Genomic DNA, 19,341 nt, shown 5'->3' with positions numbered 1-19,341 from the left:
AATCACACTGAATATAAATGATTACGACACTCTCAGTTAAAAAGCAGAGTTTTTGCTGGATCATCAAAAAAGCAAGAGAGTTCCAGAAAAACATCTATTTGTGCTTTATTGACTATACCAAAGCCTTTGACTGTGTGGATCACAATAAACTGTGGAAAATTCTGAAAGAGATGGGAATACCAGACCACCTGACCTGCCTCTTGAGAAATTTGTATGCAGATCAGGAAGCAACAGTTAGAACTGGACATGGAACAACAGACTAGTTCCAAATAGGAAAAGGAGTACGTCAAGGCTCTCTATTGTCACCCTGCTTATTTAACTTCTATGCAGAGTACATCTTGAGAAATGCTGGGCTGGAAGAAGCACAAGCTGAAATCAAGATTGCCGGGAGAAATATCAATCATCTCAGATATGCAGATGACACCACCCTTATGGCAGAAAGTGAAGAGGAACTCAAAAGCCTCTTGATGAAAATGAAAGGGGAGAGTGAAAAAGTTGGCTTAAAGCTCAACATTCAGAAAACGAAGATCATGGCATCCGGTCCCATCACTTCATGGGAAATAGACGGGGAAACAGTGGAAACGGTGTCAGAGTTTATTTTGGGGGGCTCCAAAATCACTGCAGATGGTGACTACAGCCATGAAATTAAAAGACACTTACTCCTTGGAAGGAAAGTTATGAGCAACCTAGATAGCATATTGAAAAGCAGAGACATTCCTTTGCCAACAAAGGTCCGTCTAGTCAAGGCTATGGTTTTTCCTGTGGTCATGTATGGATGTGAGAGTTGAACTGTGAAGAAAGCTGAGTTCTGAAGAATTGATGCTTTTGAACTGTGGTGTTGGAGAAGACTCTGGAGAGTCCCTTGGACTACAAGGAGATCCACCCAGTCCATTCTGAAGGGGATCAGCCCTGGGATTTCTTTGGAAGGAATGATGCTAAGGCTGAAACTCCAGTACTTTGGCCACCTCACGTGAAGAGTTGACTCATTGGAAAAGACTCTGATGCTGGGAGGGATTGGGGGCAAGAGGAGAAGGGGACGACAGAGGATGAGATGGCTGGATGGCATCAGTGACTCAATGGACGTGAGTCTGAGTGAACTCCGGGAGTTGGTGATGGACAGGGAGGCCTGGTGTGCTGCGATTCATGGGGTTGCAAAGAGTTGGACACGACTGAGCGACTGAACTGAACTGAACTGAAACTATATGCTTACTTTCAGAAACATATTTGAAATATAAATGCATAAACAGGTTAAAATGAAAAGAATAGAGGGAACATATACTTTGCTAGCATCAGTTGTATTAGTTTCCTATGGTGATAATAATTTACAACAAAGTTAGTGACTTAACACAAATACATTCTCTTACAATCCTGAAGTCAGAAGTCCAAATGAGTGCTGGGAGTTAAAACCAAGGTCTCAGCAGGGCTGGTTCCTTCTCTATGCTCAGGGAAAAATGTGTTCCTTTCCCTTCCAGCTGCTGGAGGCTATGGCATTCCTTTGCTGCTGGCTGCTGCTGCTGTTGCTGCTGGCTACATCTGTCCAATCTGTGGTTCTCTTGTCACTTTGCCTTCCCCTCTTTTAATCTTTTTCCTTTCCTCTGTGTTTATTTTTAATACAAAATTTAAAGGTTGTACTCCACTTGCAGTTATTACAAAATACTGGCTATCTCCCCCATATTGTACAGCATATCCTTGTAACCTGTCACACACCCAATAGTTTGTACTTCCCACTCCCCCACTCCTATATTGCCCCTCCCCACCCCACTGATAACTAGTTTGTTCTCTGTATCTGTGAGTCTTTTTGTTATAGTCATTAGTTTGTTGTATTTTATAGATTTCATATATGAAGGATACCATGTAGTATTTATCTTTCTGACTTATTTCACTTAGCATAATGGCCTCCAAATCCATCCATATTCCTGCAAATGGTAAAATTTAGTTCCTTTTAATGGCTGAGTTCCTGGTGGCTCAGTGGTAAAGAATCCACCTGCAATGTAGGAGAAGTGGGTTTGATCCCTGGGTCCAGAAGATCTCCTGGAGAAGGAAGTGGTAACCTATTTCAGTATTCTTGCCTGGGAAATCCCATGGACAGAGAAGCCTGGTGGGCTGCACTCCATGGGGTTGTGAAGAGTCTCATACAACTGAGCAACTAAACAACAATGGCTGAGTAATATTCCATTGTATATGCATACCACATGTCCTTTATCCATTCATTTGTTGATGGACACTTGGGTGGCTCCCATATCTTGGCAATTATAAATAATGCTACTATGACCATTGGGGTACATGTATCTTTTTAAATTAATATTGTTGTTTTTTTCATATGTATACCCAGGATAGGAGTTACTGGGTCATGTGGTAGTTCTATTTTTATTTTTTTGAGAAACCTCCATGCTCGTTTGCAAAGTGGCCACACCAATTTACATTCCCACCAACCCTTTCATCTTTAAAGAATTCTTGTGATTGTATAGATACCCAGATAATCCATGGTAAGATTCTCTTCTCTAGATCCTTAATCACATCTGCAAAGTCTCTTTTCCTGTCTATAAGAGAACATTCTCAGGGTTTGGAGGATTAAGATATGAAGGAAGCTGTAAACAAAACAACAGATCGGAAGGAAATATTTGCAAATGATGTGACCAACAAGGGATTAGTCTTCAGAATCTACAAATAGCTCATGTGGCATAATATCAAAACAAACCAATCAAAAAATGGGCTGAAGAGATAAATAGACATTTCTCAAAAGAAGGCATACAGATGGCCAAGAGGCACATGAAAAAATGTTCAGCATCACTAATTACTAAGAGAAATGCAAATCAAAACTACAGTGAGATATCATTTCACACCAGTCAAAATGGCTATCTTCAAAAAATCTACAAACAATAAATGCTAGAGGGAGTGTGGAGAGAAGGGAACCCTCCAACACCATTGGTGGGAATGCAAATTGGTATAGCCACTATGGCAGAAAGCGAAGAAGAACTAAAGTGCCTCTTGATGAAAGTGAACGAGAAGAGTGAAAAAGTTGACTTAAAATACAACATTCAGAAAACTAAGATCATGGCATCCAGTCCCATCACTTCATGGCAAATAGATAGGGAAACAGTTGAAACAGTGACAGACTTTATTTTGGGGGTCTCCAAAATCACTGCAGCCATGGAATTAAAAGATGCTCACTCCTTGGAAGAAAAGCTATGACTAACCTAGACAGCATATTAAAAAGCAGAGACATTACTTTGCCGATGGTTTTTCCAGTGGTTATGTATGGATGTAAGAGTTGGACTATAAAGAAAGCTGAGCACCGAAGAATTGATGCTTTTGAACTGTGGTGTTGGAGAAGACTCTTGAGAGTCCCTTGGACTGCAAGGAGATCCAACCAGTTCATCCTAAAGGAAATCAGTCCTGAGTATTCATTGGAAGGCTGAAGCTGAAACTCCAATACTTTGGCCACCTGATGCGAAGAACTGACTCACTGGAAAAGACCCTGATGTTGCCAAAGATTGAAGGCGGGAGGAGAAGGGGATGACAGAGGATGAGATGGTTGGATGGCATCACTGACTCAATGGACATGAGTTTGAGCAACCTCCAGGAGTTGGTGATGGACAGGGAAGCCTGGCGTTCTGCAGTCCATGAGGTTGCAAAGAGCTGGACACGACTGAGTGACCAAACTGAACTGAACAATGGAGAAGAGTATGGAGGTTGCTTTCAAAACTAAAAATAGAGCTACCATATGATCCTGCAATCCTACTCCTGGACACATATTGGGAGAAAAACATGGTCTGAAAGGATTCATGCACCCCAGTGTTCATTGCAGCATTGTTTACAATAGCTAAGACATGGAAACAATTTAATACTCATCAACAAAGGAAAGGATAGGACGATGTGGTACATATATACAATGGAATATTACTTAACCATTAAAACAAATGAAATAATGCCATTTGCAGTGGAGAAGGCAATGGCACCCCACTCCAGTACTCGCCTGGGAAATCCCATGGACGGAAGAGCCTGGTAGGCTACAGTCCATGGGGTCGCAAAGAGTTGGACACGACTGAGTGACTTCCCTTTCACTTTTCGCTTTCATGCATTGGAGAAGGAAATGGCAACCCACTCCAGTTTTCTTGCCTGGAGAGTCCCAGGGACGGGGGAGCCTGGTGGGCTGCTGTCTATGGGGTCGCACAGAGTTGGACACGACTGAAGTGACTTAGCAGCAGCAGCAGCAGCAACATGGATAGACCTAGAAATTGTCATCCTGAGTGAAGTAAGTCAGGGAAAGAGAAATATTGTATGATATCCCATATATGGAATCTAAAAAAGAAGTGATAGAAATGAACTCATTTACAAAACAGAGACAGACTCACAGACTTAGAGAACACACTTAAGGTTACCAGGGGAAAGAGTGATAAGGGAGGGATAGGGAGTTTGGGATGGAACTGTACACACTACTATATTTAAAATGGATAACCAACAAGGACCTACTGTATACAGGGAACTTTGCTAAACATAATATACCAACCTAAATGGGAAAAGAATTTGAAAAAGAATAGATACATGTTTATATAAAATAAAATATTGCAACTCTCAAAAAAAAGATATGAACATCTTTGGAGGACCGTTGTTTATCTTACCACACAAATTAGAAGATGGCTGAAGTCACTATATACTGTTATATAGAACAGCATATATTATGAACTATAATACATTATATAATACATCATTAGCACCAGACAGAGTAAATTTTATAACAAAGAATCTTAGCAGGGATAAAGTTATTCCATAATGATGCAGGGGTTACTTCCCCAAGTGTGTGTGTGTGTGTGTGTGTGTGAGTCACTCAGTTGTGTCCAACTCTTTGTGACCCCACGGACTGTAACCCACCTGGTTCCTCTGTCCATGGGATTCTCCAGGCAAGAATACTGGAGTGGGTTGCCATTCCCTTTTCCAGGGGATCTTCCCGACCCAGGGATCGAACCCTGATCTCTTGCATCACAGGTAGAGTCTTTACCATTTGAGCTACAGGGAGATCTCTTCCCCAAGAGTACATAATAAATCTAAATAAGTTTTCTCTCTTTTTTCTTCCAGTTTTGTTGAGATATAATTGACATACAGCTTGGTATAAATTAAAGGTGTACAACCTAATGATTTGACATTATATATCATGAAATGATTACCCAGTAAGTTTAGTGGGCATCCATCATCTTATATAGATACAAAATTAAAGAAATAGAAAAAAATTTTTTTCCTTGTGTTGAGAAGTCTTAGGATTTACTCTTAACCACTTTCACACATAATATACAGCAGTGTTAATTATATTTATCATATTGTACATTATATCCCTAGTACTTATTTATAACAGGGAGTTTGTACCTTTTGACTGCCTTGATACAATCCCCCCAACCCCTTCCCCTTACTCCCAATAACGACAAATGTGGTCTCTTTTCCAATGAGTTTGTTTATTTGCTTGTTTATTTTTGAAGTGTAATGACCTCAACTTTGCATTGGCTTTATAGTGATTCAGTGTTTCTGTACATTTTAAGTTGATCTTTATGATAAGTCTAGATACCATCTTTTACCATACAAAGATATTACATATTACTGTATTCTCACACTGTACACTTATACCTGGGCCTCATTTATTTTGCAACTGGAGTTTTGTACCTCTTAGGATCCCTTACCTGTTTCTCTCATCCCCTCACTCCCTCCACTCTGGCAACCACCTGTTGGTTTTCTGAACCTGTGACTCTGTTTCTGTTTTGTTACGTTTGTTCATTTGTTTTGTTTTTTAGATTCCATATGTAAGGGAAATTGTACAGTGTTTGTCTTTCTCTGTCTGACTTATTTCACTTAATACCCTTTATGTCCACCCATGTTGTTGCATATGGGAAGATTTCACTCTTTTTATGGCTGCGTAATACTCCATTTTTGCCTTTCCATATTGTTCATGGGGTTCTCAAGGCAAGAATGCTGACGTGGTTTGTCATTCCCTTCTCCAATGGACCATGTTTTGTCAGAACTCTCCCGCATGACCTTTCTATCTTGGATGGCCCTACATGACATAGCTCATAGTTTCATTGAGGCACACAAGACTGTGATCCATGTGATCATAAAAAACAGAGACATGACTTTGTCGACAAAGGTCCGTATGGTCAAAGCTATGGTTTTTCCAGTAGTCATACATGCATATGAGAGTTGGATCATAAAGAAGGCTGAGTGCTGAAGAATTGATACTTTTGAACTGTGGTGTTGGAGAAGACTCTTGAGAATCTCTTGGACAGCAAGGAGATCAAACCAGTCAGTCCTAAAAGAAATCAACCCTGAATATTCATCAGAGGGACTGATGCTGAAACTGAAGCTCCAATACTTCGGCCACCTGATGTGAAGAACCGTCTCATTGGAAAAGACCCTGAGCCTGGGAAAGATTGAGGGCAGGAGGAGAAGGAGGCGACAGAGGATGAGATGGTTGGATGGCATTATTGACTCAATGGACATGAGTTTGAGCAAACTGTGGAAGATAGAGAAGGACAGGGAAGCCTGGTATGTTGTAATCCATGGGGTCGCAAAAAGTAGTAATATTCCATCGTATACATATGTCACATCTTTATCCATTCATCTATTAGTGGACAGTTAGGTTGCTTCTATATCTCTAAAAATGCTGCAATGAACGTAAGGGTGCATATATCTTTTCTAGTTAGTGTTTTCACAGAGGATCTGAATAGACGTTATTCCAAAGAAGACAAATAGATGGCCACAGACACATGAAAAGGTGCTCCACGTCACAAATCATCAGGGAAGTGCAAGTCAAAACCACAATGAGATACCATCTCACCCCTGTTAAAATGGCTGTTATCAAAAAGACAGTAAATGACGAGTGTTAGGGAGGATGTTGAGAAAAGGAAACACTGTGCGCTGTTGGTGGGAAGTGTAAATTGGTACAGTCACTATGGAAAACAGTGTGAAGATTCCTCAAAAAGTGGGAGCTACAATATCATCCAGCAGGTCCACTCCTGGGTATCTATCTGAAATAAACAATTACTCTGTTAATAACAGAGTTTCAAAATACATGAAGTGAAAACTGATAAAAGTACAAGAAGAAATAGACAAATCCACAATTATAGTCAGTTATTTTAATGCCAGTCTTCAGTGATCGTTAACTCATTATAGTGACTGAAGTGGACAGTAAGGATAGAAGGGATTCAAAACAACGCTGTCAGACAGCTCGGTCTGTTTAACATCTGTGTAACTTTCCACTCAAGGTCAGAAGATAACATATTCTTTTCAAGGACTCAGAATATTTATCAAGATAGTTTATATGCTGAACCATAAAAGAAGTATCAATAAACATAAAAGGATTAATATCATAGAGTGTTTTTTATGATTCCAAATAGAATTAACAGAAGATCAGTAATAGATCTCTATAAAATCTTGAGATATTTGGAAAGTAAGTAACACACTTTAAAATAACCCATGGGTCAAAGAAATTTAAAGGAAATTTGAGATTATGCTTAGCTAAAATAGAGTGAAAATACAACATAGCACACACAAAAAAGTCACTGAAGGAAGTCACTGTCTGAAAGCCAGAAAGAGAGGTCTCAGCAGAAACAGAATTATGTAGCACCTTAATTGTGGACTTTCAGCCTCTAGAACTATGAGAAAATAAATTTCTGTTGTTTAAGTCACCCAGTTTGTAGTACTCAGTTATGTTAGCCTTAGTCAACTAATACTAATAGTCAACAATAGTCAGCTAATTTCATGAAGATGTCATGAAAAGAGTGATGGGGGAGTTGTAGTACTAAATGCCTATGTTAGAAATAAAGAACCCTCTCAAATCAGTGATATCAGCTTCTAACTTAAGGAACTAGAAAAAAAAGTGAATGAAATCCAGAGTAAACAGAGGAAATGGTAAAGGAGAAAACAATGGTAAAGCAAAAATCAATGAAGTTGAAAACAGAAAAATAATAAGGAAAGTCAATAAAAGTAATCTTGGAGATCAGTAAAACTGATAAACCTTTCTCAAACTGACCAGAAAAAAAAAGAGAGGCACAGATTACCAACGTCAGAAGTAAGAGAGGCGGCATCATGACGTAGTCTACAGATATGCAAAAGGATAATAAGGGAATATTATGAACAACTTTTTGCCAGTGCATTAGATGAAATGGACAAATTCCTTGACAGACATAAGTATTATAAAGCAATGGGCAACCTGAGTAATAACAAATCTACTAAGTAAATTGCATCTTTATTTCAAAACTTCCCCACCAAAAAGCAAATCAACAAACAACAACAAACCAAAAAAACTTCTAGGCCAAGATGCTTCCTGTATTAGTTGACTGAGGCTAACATAACTGAGTACTACAAACTGGGTGGCCTAAACAACAGAAACTTACTTTCTCATAGTTCTAGAGGCTGAAAGTCCACAGTTCAGATCAGTCGCTCAGTCGTGTCTGACTCTGCGACCCGTGAATTGCAGCACACCAGGCCTCCCTGTCCATCACCAACTCCCCGAGTTCACTCAGACTCGCATCAATCGAGTCAGTGATGCCATCCAGCCATCTCATCCTCTGTTGTCCCCTTCTTCTCCTGCCCCCAGTCCCTCCCAGCATCCGAGTCTTTTCCAATGAGTCAGCTCTTCGCATGAGGTGGCCAAAGTACTGGAGTTTCAGCTTTAGCATCATTCCCTCCAAAGAAATCCCAGGGCTGATCTCCTTCAGAATGGACTGGTTGGATCTCCCTGCAGTCCAAGGGACTCTCCAGAGTCTTCTCCAACACCACAGTTCAAAAGCATCAATTCTTCAGCGCTCAGCTTTCTTCACAGTCCAACTCTCACATCCATACATGACCACTGGGAAAAAGCATAGCCTTGACTAGACGAACCTTTGTAGGCAAAGTAATGTCTCTGCTTTTCAATATGCTGTCTAGGTTGGTCATAACTTTTCTTCCAAGGAGTAAGCGTCTTTTAATTTCATGGCTGCAGTCACCATCTGCAGTCATTTTCGAGCCCAGAAAAATAAAGTCTGACACTGTTTCCACTGTTTCCCCATCTATTTCCCATGAAGTGATGGGACCAGATGCCATGATAGTCCACAATTAAGGTACTCTTGCCTGGAAAATCCCATGGACGGAGAAGCCTGGTAGGCTGCAGTCCATGAGGTTGCTAAGAGTCGGACATGACTGAGCGACTTCACTTTTCACTTTCATGCACTGGAGAAGGAAATGGCAACCCACTCCAGTGTTCTTGCCTGGAGAATCCCAGGGACAGATGAGCCTCGTAGGAGGCCGTCTATGGGGTCGCACAGAGTTGGACACGACTGAAGTGACTTAGCAGCAGCAAGGTGCTACAAAATTCTGTTTCTGCTGAGACCTCTCTTCCTGGCTTTCAGACAGTGCCTTCCTGCAGTGACTTTTTTGTGTGTGCAGAGAGCTTTAGTGTTTCTTCCTTTTTTATAAGGATGCAAACCTATTATATTAGGGCTTCAACACATGAATTTTGTGAGAATATACTTCAGTCCATTATACCTTTAATAGTGAATTCTGCTAAACAGCTAAGGAAGAAATAATGCCAGTTCTTCACAAAGTGAGTGAAGTAAAATTGTTCAGTCGTGTCTGACTCTTTGCGACCCCATAGACTGTAGCCTACCAGGCTCCTCCATCCATGGGATTCTCTAGGCAAGAATACTGGAGTAGGTTGCCATTTTCTTCTCCAGGGGGTCTTCCCGACCCAGGGTTCAAACCCGGGTCTCCTGCATTGCAGGCAGATGCTTTACCCTCTGAGCCACCAGGGAAGCCAGGACAGAGTTCTTCACAAACTCTTCCAAAAACCTGACAATGAGGAACTGTTTCCAGCTCATCTTATGAGGTCACCATTAAACTGATACAAAAATCAAAGACATTATAAGAACATAAAACTGCAGTTCAGTATCCTTCATAAGCAGAGATGCAAAAATCTAAACAATTTTAGCAAATCATATGCAACATATGTGCATATGTGCATTGTAACCAAGTGAGATTTATCACAGGAATGTTGGGTTGACTTTACATTTGAAATTGAAACACTGTAATTTGTTACATTAATAAGCTAAAAGAGAAGAACCGTATGATCACCTCAGTAGATGATGCAGAGAAAGATTTTGGTAACACCTGATAAGAAGGCTGAGCACCGAAGAATTGATGCTTTTGAACTGTGGTGTTGGAGAAGACTCTTGAGACTCCCTTGGACTGCAAGGAGATCCAACCAGTCCATTCTAAAGGAGATCAGCCCTGGGGTTTCTTTGGAAGGAATGATGCTAAAGCTGAAACTCCAGTACTTTGGCCACCTCATGCAAAGAGTTGACTCATTGGAAAAGACTCTGATGCTGGGAGGGACTGGGGGCAGGAGGAGAAGGGGACGACAGAGGATGAGATGGCTGGATGGCATCACTGACTCGATGGACGTGAGTCTGAGTGAACTCCGGGAGTTGGTGATGGACAGAGAGGCCTGGAGTGCTGTGCTTCATGGGTTTGCAAAGAGTTGGACACGACTGAGTGACTGAACTGAGCTGAATATACATTACTGATTAAAAACCTAGCAAATTTATAATAGTGGGGAACTGGATCAACCTGATAAAGGGCATCTACAAGAAGATACACAGCTCTCATACTTAATGGTGAAAGACAGTGCTTTCCCCCCAAGATCAGAAATAAGATAGGAAAGTCTGTTCTCACTACTTCTTTTGATCATTGAAAGAAAACCGTCTTTAGTCACAAGTCACATGATCGTCTGTCGAAAATCTGATGGAAACTACAATAAAAGCAACTATGAGTTTAGCAAAGTTGCAACATAAAAGATCAATATACTAATATTAATTACACTTCTGTATTCTAGCAACAAACAATTAGTTAAATTTGAAAGCCAAACAATTAGGAAGTGAAATTTATGCTGAAATTTCAAAAAAATGTGAAATACAGATAAAATTTAACAAATGATGTAAAAGACAGGTACGCTGAAACCTAGAAGATGTTACACATAGAGAACAAAATTTGATGGAGAGAAATGGAAACATATCTTGTTCATTGAGTCAGAAGACTCGATATGATTAAGATTTCTTTCTGCTGAGATATATTTATGGAATCTACACAATCTTAATCAAAATCCCTGTAGGATTTTTTTTTTTTGGTAGAAATTCTAAAGCTGGTTCTAAAATTCATATGGAATGCAAAGGATCTAAATAGACAACTCTGATAACAAAGTTTTGAGAGCTAACACTACCTTATTTCAAGAATTATTATTATTTTATGGCTGTGGTGATCAAAACAGCATGGTACTGTCATCAATATAGGGAAATATTAGTAGATGAGTGGAAGAGAAGGGAGTTCAGAAGCAAACCCTGAGTTTTGACAAAGGCACAGGCCTTTACATTGAGAACAATTGAAAATCTGTATGCAGCAGAATATTATTAAGTGTTATTCTCTGTATTTTAAGAGTGTTTATTTTTGTTTTGGCCAACAAGTTCAGCTTGGTCCTTTCAATACATTTAGAAAATTCTGGTTAGGTAGGTCTAGTGTAGGCCTTACTCTAGGACTAGTTTAGCTCTGCCCCTAAGATATGACCCACTAAAGGTGTCTCTAAATGCTCCAGTTGTTCAACAAAGTCTCTCTCCCCAGATGAGCAGGAATGTAAATGTTCCCCAGCCTGTATGATCTCCGATGGTTGTTATTAATAATTTATAGTTCCTGGGTATTTCTTGCCCAGTCTCATGACTATTTACCCATGAATGGTTTAGTATTCAGATAATGACTCAAAGAGCCCTTTTTCTAGATTTCTGGTGCCTTTTCTCTACACCCTCATCTCTGGTGCCCTGCCCTGTAAATTTTTTTACCCCGGCCTCCCTAGACGCTGATCTGTCTCCTCTGCCCAGCAGGAGCACCTCATGTGCTGGTGTTATCTTCGGAAAACCCCAGACGGGAAGCTGGAGTGACCTTAGGTCTCACTGCATTGTTTGCCTTCACTCAGGGAGTCATAGATCTGAACTACCCGTTTTTCTAATTTCTGGATAAAGGGTTCCCCCCCACCACGTATATTTTATTTAGTTTTCTAGTTGTTTACAACGGGACAGTAAGTCGTAGCAGTCATTTAGTCCTGATTGGAAGTGAATGTCTTTCACAACTTAGTTTTCATTGAAAATTTTTATATTCTTAATTTGTTTTTAATAAATTGCATATTTATAATAGAAAGTACAACTGGCAAAGACAGATATGGATTACAGACTATTGGTCTTTATATATAGTTTATCTGGTGGGAGCAGAATGGTTTGTAGTCTGGGGTAGGGGAAGGTAGGCTCAAGTGTTCAGCAGTTGGTTGGTTTTAGTTTACAGTGGGACTGAATGGAGAGAATCACATAAAAACAAAGCAGTTGAATTGTGATCCATTGAGAAAATCTGCTGCAGTACTCAGTTACTTTTTAGGATGGAGCAGGGTATTTACATGAAAACTAGAAAAGCTATCATCAAAGCTTTTCTGAAATTTGGGAAAACCAAATGAGTATTATCGGTAAAAGTGGACAGGATTTGGGTTATCTAAATGAAGAGTTTCAGTATTTTAGGAGGCACAGTGGAGAAATGATACTTGGTGTCGCAAAGAGTCGGACACGACTGAGTGACTGAACTAAACTGAACTGATGCAGAACCTGGAGAACTATTTTAATTGTGTATTTCCCGGCTTAGGAAGTCAAAACTACTCTACAGCTCAAGATCATAGTCCTTTATTTAATTTCATGACAATTATTTTTAGTAAAGAAAGAAAATTTAGTAGCATTCTTTTTTCTGGTTTTCCTGGAGGTAATTTTTGTATCTTTCTGATACAGTTCTGAGATTTTCTCTTCATGGTCTTATAAGACATTTTGGTATTGTAACATTTTGTTAGGTGTAATAACATCTAAATAGTCCCTTTCATTAGAACTTCTAAGAAACTAATCTATTCGTCTTCTTACATATGCAGCTTTCCTAGAGTTTCAATCTACATAAATGCTTGCATGATCTATAGTTTACTCAAATATTTCAAACTAATGACATTTGCCTCTTTCACCTTTTTGCATGTAGATACCGTTATAGTTGGGTTAATGAATGAAATGCTCCTTCATGATATGATATATCTCTATTCTAGAATGTTAACTGAAATCATTCTGTTACTGATGTTCCTCTTGATTTTCAAATAAGAATTACTCATATTTTTGGTTTTCTTTTGTTTATGCCTTTATTTCAGAAAAAATGAAGATGAATAAAGTAACTCTTGCTAACATTAACCGGAGAAACATTTTTGGAGAGAACTTACTGTATAAAGCTGCTGTGCACAATGATATTGGTCTTGTTCATCATTATATCGAAAAAGGTGGAAATGTTAATCAGCCAAGTTATGCCGGTAGGTTGTGGTTAACACCTACAGTTATCTTCAGAGTGTTTTTTCTTTCAGCTGAATTACTGCTATGAAATTATGGCAAAGTAGGCTTAAGGCAAGCCTGAAACAGAAAGCTTCCAAGTAATTTTTCTTCTTAGGTGATGCTTTACCATCCTCTCCAGGAAGTGGTAAGATAAGGGGAGAGGCATTTCCCCTTCAAAGGTTGTGCCTGCCTGGGCCCACCTGGTGGGCCACGTGCAGCAGCTGCCACAGAGGGATGGGGCTCCTGGGGCCAGCTTGCTGGCTTTGTGTGAGCATTGTTACTATAAGACTCAGCTTTTAATGGAAGAGGAATGAGGTTCAGAGCTGAAAGAAGCTGGTGATACATTGAGCTTCTGGGAAAATTAATGGTAGAGGGACAGCAAAACAGTTGCCAGGGAAATGAAGAGAACAGACTAGATGAGTTGGAGAGGGTGGAGCAGGAAGCTCAGAAAGAACAATCTTTCTGCCAGGTTGGATCTCTGGTAGTCTTCCTGTGGGGAGAACCTGGCATATTTTCTCAGAGAGGAATGATTCCTCAGTGGCGCTTACATACTTAAAGCACTGAGCAGCACTGGGCCAGCACCTTTTGTGTGTCCTTGCTTTTACTGTGGTTTCTAGACTTTCTTGGCATATGAAACAGTGCATAAAGTCTTTTGATACACAGAGATCGGCGGCACAATCCACAGATAAGCAGGTGATACAAGTGCTCCCCCAGAACTTACTTTAGCAAGACCTGGGTTTGTACTATAATCAATCAGAGCTTTAAAGACTGTTATTCTAAGTCTCGTAACCAGTTCATCTATCATGGTCTTGTAACCCTAAACCATGGATCCTTACTTGCTAGCCAGAGCACTTGCTTCTTTGATTTTGAGAAACACATGGTTCTTTCTGTTAAGTCTCTGTGTGCTTCTTAGGTTCAGGAGTAGTTCTGCGTGCCTCCAACTGGAATTTATGGATTTCCCAAACATCAGTCTTTACAGGTTTCTGTTCATTAACCTTTTTTTTTTTTTTCTTTCCTGTGCCATTATTAGCATCCTTGGTTGCTATTCCCTACTTGTCTTTTGCTTGGCAGTATACACCTTCTCCTCACTGCCCCATGTACTTCTGTGACTTTCATGAATTCCTTACCTGTCCATATTTTCCAGACTTTTGAACTCCCCTGTTTTCTACTTTTTCTTCTCAGTTGGCATCTTACTCTGACCTTACTACTTCTGACTACCATGTCTCACAGAATTGCAGAGAGCAGGGTTTGCAAAAGGTTGTCCATAAGCCATTTTCCTATCAGTCACCTACAATATTTGTTTAAAATGTAACCTTTACTGAAGCCCACACACAAAATCACTGAAAATCACAGTCAAAATCTTTAGGTTAAAATCTAGAGCTCTAGTTTCCCTAGATGGTTTTTTCAATATCCACTCATTTATTGGCTGCACAGGGTCTTTGTCGTGGCCCGTGGGGTCTTTGATCTTCATTGCGGCCTGAGGGATCTTTGGTTGCACACTCAGCGTCTTTGGTTGCAATGTGCGGGATCCAGTTCCCTGACCAGGCTCAAACCCAGGACCCCTGTGCTGGGAGTGCAGCGTCTTAGCCACTGCACCACCAGGGAAGTCCCTCCCTAGGTGATTTATATTCTCATTAAAGTTCAAGAACTACTGACAAGAGATGTATGGCCTCCTTATAACATATTGGTTCAATGTAGTGAGCTTTTACCATATGCCTCCTCTGCACCAAATACTGTGGAAACAAAAAAATACACAGTATCTACTAGAAAGGTTAAAATATATTTATTTTTTGATACAATCCGATAAAGACTTAAGTGCACATAAAATGTAGTATACCCAATTATCTTTTCATAGGTAACATTTGCATTTCATAAGTCCTCATTTACATTTTGTGATATTTTTGTCTTTGATTTAAAAAAGAAAACCTACTTCAATAATTCTTTACCTATCAAAACCAATGGTGAAAACCATGAAATAGCATGAAAATAAACTCTGAATACCCAAAATAGATCTAATAAAGCTTCTTTGCTAAAACCCTGTCAGATCAATGAATTGAGGATTATTTTACACAGATTCCTGAGCTTATGACACATTAGAACTGAAAAGAAAGATTGACTCAGGCCAGGATATTGATAATAGCAAGAAGTTTAAGCCAACAACAAGGCAAGAGACGCATAAAAACATTAAAAATGAGGAGCAAAATTGTTGAGGACTGTAATACAGAAGAAGGTACACTGCATATCTCTGTGGGTGTTAACAGTTGCTGCATTAGATCATACAACTAATATCATTATGACATGGAATTTTTTTAAACAAATGTGTTCAATTGTATTTTCTTTATAGGAAATCTGTCCTCTCAGAAAGCTTTGAGGAAATTTCCTCCAAGATAGTTACATTTTTAAAAAGAAAAAAAGTTTGCTTGAGGATCTCCAAACTTGCAGTTTGGGGAGATAATAAAAGATTTGTTATTTTGGAGTTTAATAGATATCTTTGACTTATATCATTGTGTCTGACTAACAGAAAGATTTATCTGGATGACTGGTATTCTTGGAGCACTTTGTAGTATGTTAGTTGAATTACTGTAACTAACTTTTTGCAAATTGGGAGAAAAAATTATACAGTTGACCCTTGAATAGTGTGGGAGTTAGGGTCCTGACTCTCATTGTGGTAAAAAATCTGAGTATAAATTATAGTTAGCTCTCCCTATTCATGGTTTCTCCTTCAATGACCTCAGATTATGTGATAGCGTAGTATTTACTGTTGGAAAGAAATCTGTGTATAAGATAGAATCAGTTCTAATGAGGTGGATGAAACTGGAGCCTATTATACAGAGTGAAGTAAGGCAGAAGGAAAAACACCAATACAGTATAATAACGCATGTATATGGAATTTAGAAAGATGGTAACAATAACCCTGTGTACGAGACAGCAAAAGAGACACTGATGTATAGAACAGTCTTATGGACTCTGTGGGAGAGGGAGAGGGTGGGAAGATTTGGGAGAATGGCAATGAAACATGTAAAATATCATGTAGGAAACGAGTTGCCAGTCCAGGTTCGATGCACGATGCTGGATGCTTGGGGCTGGTGCACTGGGACGGCCCAGAGGGATGGTATGGGGAGGGAGGAGGGAGGAGGGTTCGGGATGGGGAACACATGTATACCTGTGGTGGATTCATTTTGATATTTGGCAAAACTAATACAATTATGTAAAGTTTAAAAATAAAATAAAATTGGAAGAATAAAAAAAAAAAAAAAAAAAAAAAAAAAAAAAAAATAAGATAGACCTGCAAAGTTCAAGAGTCAACTTTTAAACTGACTTCTGTGAGGTCCTGCTGGCTGGGTTACTTTAACGAAAGTACCTTGAGCTACGAATAAGGCTTTTTTCCCTTTTCTCTGCAGAAAAGTAACCTGCAACCAGCATTCTCTATGAGCTAATAATGACCCCCCTCCTTACAGCCTTTTTATTTGAGGGGGGCAGGAGTGTTTTCAAATTTTTTACTGTTTTCATATTTTTCCATATTAATACCAACAGTGTTAAGGGTAGGAGTTTTAATAAAAATTTGAATTGAATCTGCAAATAGTACAGATTGCTTCATGGTGAGATTATCTTGTTTCATATAGCCAAAATATTTTTAAAGCAACAACTTAGAGTTCTTATTTTAAGGGCAAGCACAGACATTATTAAGATGCCAAATATAACAAACACCATTACTTTTTTGTGTCATAGGTTGGACAGCACTTCATGAAGCTAGTTTAGGAGGGTTTTATCAGACAGTAAGTGAACTGTTAAAAGGTGGAGCGGATGTGAATATCAGAGGAATGTACCAGATCACTCCCCTACATGATGCTGTGATTAATGGACATTATCAGGTACTGTAATTCTTTCGTTTGCAGAGAAAACACTACACTCTGCAACTATTAAAAACCTCTGGGAAAACAATAGAAAAACAGATAGGGATTCAGTTTCAGTTCATTCTGCTAATCAGTACTCAGAATTTATAATAAAATATTACTGTGATGGATTGGTTGTGCCTAATATGGCAGATCCAGTTTTACATGTTACTTTTAATAACTACATGATGTGTATTTTGGTTGTACATAGTATTTTTTCAACTTCCTTAGGACTCTTTTTGTATAGTACTTTATAGGCTCTGTGTGCACGTGCTGAGTCACTTCAGTCGAGTCCAACTCTTTTCGACCCGGTGGACTGTAACCCGTCAGGCTCCTTTGTTCATGGGATTCTCCAGGCAAGAGCACTGGAGTGGGTTGCCATTTCCTCCTCCAGAGGATCTTCCCCACCCAGGGATCAAACCCGGGTCTCCTTCACTGCAGGCAGATTGTTTAGTGCTTGAGTCACCAGGGACACCCTTACAGGCTCTAGAAGAACATTTCCTTCTTAGTATGTTATGCAATGATAGGGTCGCAGCAGGCTCACAGCTTTTTGTAGTCTATTGTTACTTTCAAAATCAGACTAAGACATGAGAACCTCTCAGGTTTAATGACCAACCAGTACACACCAGCACAGAGGTACCAATGGTTATAATATAATTCCATATATGTTGGTTAATAGTAACTAGAGTAATGGTACGTGAATGCTAAGTCGCTTCAGTCATGTCTGACTCTGCAACCCTATGGACTGTAGTCCACCAGGCTCCTCTGCCCATAGGATTCTCTAGGCAAGAAAACTGGAGTGGGTTGCCATGCCCTCCTCTAGGGATATTCCCGACCCAGGGATCGAACCCAGGTCTCTTACGTCCCCTGCATTCACAGCTGTGTTCTTTACCACTAGTGCTACCTGGGAAGCCCGCAATTATGAAACTGTTAATTAAGACTGGCACAAATGCTTTATCATATATACTCTGAGCTTCCTAGGCATTTTTTTCTGGTCCAGGGACTGCATTGGGCTGAGGCATTTCCTGAAAATAGTTTATTGTTTACTTAAAGTGGTGGAAGTTGCTTCTGGGTTTAAAACCTCTAGAGAAGGGAAGAGGGCTAAGGAAGATCTGTTCTGTGTTTCTCCAGAAGAAATACCTGCCACAGGTAGAGCTGGGGAAGGCTGTAGGCAAGAATCTCTTAGAAGAGATGCAGTTGAGCTCATTTCATGTGCTAGGAAGGTTATACTCAAAATCCTACAAGAGGCAGTTGGAGGAGCAAGGTCGTGAGGCAAGGAGCGGTAGGTTTGCAGCCGCCATTTCTTCCGCCTCCGGTCTCTGGATCTTTCGTAGAGCGTCCAACAGTGCTGTGTTGGGACAGAGCGTCTGGAGGTTCACAACCTCAGTGGTTCGTCGGAGCCACTATGAGGAGGGTCCAGGGAAGAATATACCATTTTCAGTGGAAAACAAGTGGAGATTACTAGCTATGATGACTTTGTTCTTTGGGTCTGGATTTGCTGCACCTTTCTTTATAGTAAGACACCAACTGCTTAAAAAGTAATCCATGAGACAGATAGGAAGAGGAGCATATTAAGAGGTGCAGTCTCTTAAAAGGATCAATCCCTTGAATTCAGCATCCTAGATATGTTTGTAAATAAACTTATAGCATAAAAAAAAAAATCCTACAAGCTAGGCTTCAATAGTATGTGAACTGAGAACTTCTGAGTGTATAAGCTGTGTTTTCGAAGAGACAGAGGAACGAGAGATCAAATTGTCAACAGTCGTTAGGTCATGGGGAAAGCAAGGGAATTCCAGAAAAACATCTGCTTCATTGACTACACTGAAGCCTTTGACTGTGTGGATCACAACAAACTGGAAAATTCTTAAAGAGATGGAAATACCAGAACACCTTACCGTCTACTGAGAAAACTGTATGCAGGTCAAGAAGCAACAGTTAAAACCAGACATGGAACAACTGACTGGTTCAAAATTGGGAAAGGAATACATCAAGGCTGTATATTGTCACCCTGTTTATTCAACTTCTATGCAGAGTACATCATGTGA

At 39.8% G+C, this 19,341-nt stretch overlaps 2 protein-coding genes across 4 annotated transcripts in view; both read left to right on the top strand.

Annotated features, from left to right (window-relative positions):
* The window catches only part of ANKRD31 (ankyrin repeat domain 31), a 136,162-nt gene that overhangs the window by 40,528 nt on the left and 76,293 nt on the right, over positions 1 to 19,341 (top strand). For all 3 annotated transcript variants that reach the window (XR_001501099.3, XM_059890754.1, XM_002690414.6), the window contains exons 12-13: positions 13,229 to 13,384; positions 17,133 to 17,275. Coding sequence is in view for 2 of the 3 variants with exons in the window: in XM_059890754.1 (XP_059746737.1) it covers positions 13,229 to 13,384; positions 17,133 to 17,275 (299 nt within the window). In the remaining variant the exon portion in view is untranslated. The remainder of the gene's footprint in view (positions 1 to 13,228; positions 13,385 to 17,132; positions 17,276 to 19,341) is intronic.
* LOC101905997 (cytochrome c oxidase subunit 7C, mitochondrial-like) lies at positions 18,473 to 18,965 on the top strand. The gene has a single exon (XM_059890755.1). It carries the CDS (start codon positions 18,488 to 18,490, stop codon positions 18,836 to 18,838), a length of 351 nt encoding a protein of 116 aa, XP_059746738.1. The 5' UTR covers positions 18,473 to 18,487; the 3' UTR covers positions 18,839 to 18,965.

This window comes from Bos taurus, chromosome 10 (genome assembly GCF_002263795.3).
Source record: "Bos taurus isolate L1 Dominette 01449 registration number 42190680 breed Hereford chromosome 10, ARS-UCD2.0, whole genome shotgun sequence".
In the NCBI taxonomy this organism is placed as follows: Eukaryota; Metazoa; Chordata; class Mammalia; order Artiodactyla; family Bovidae; genus Bos; species Bos taurus.
This window is presented reverse-complemented; position numbering and strand designations above follow the sequence as displayed.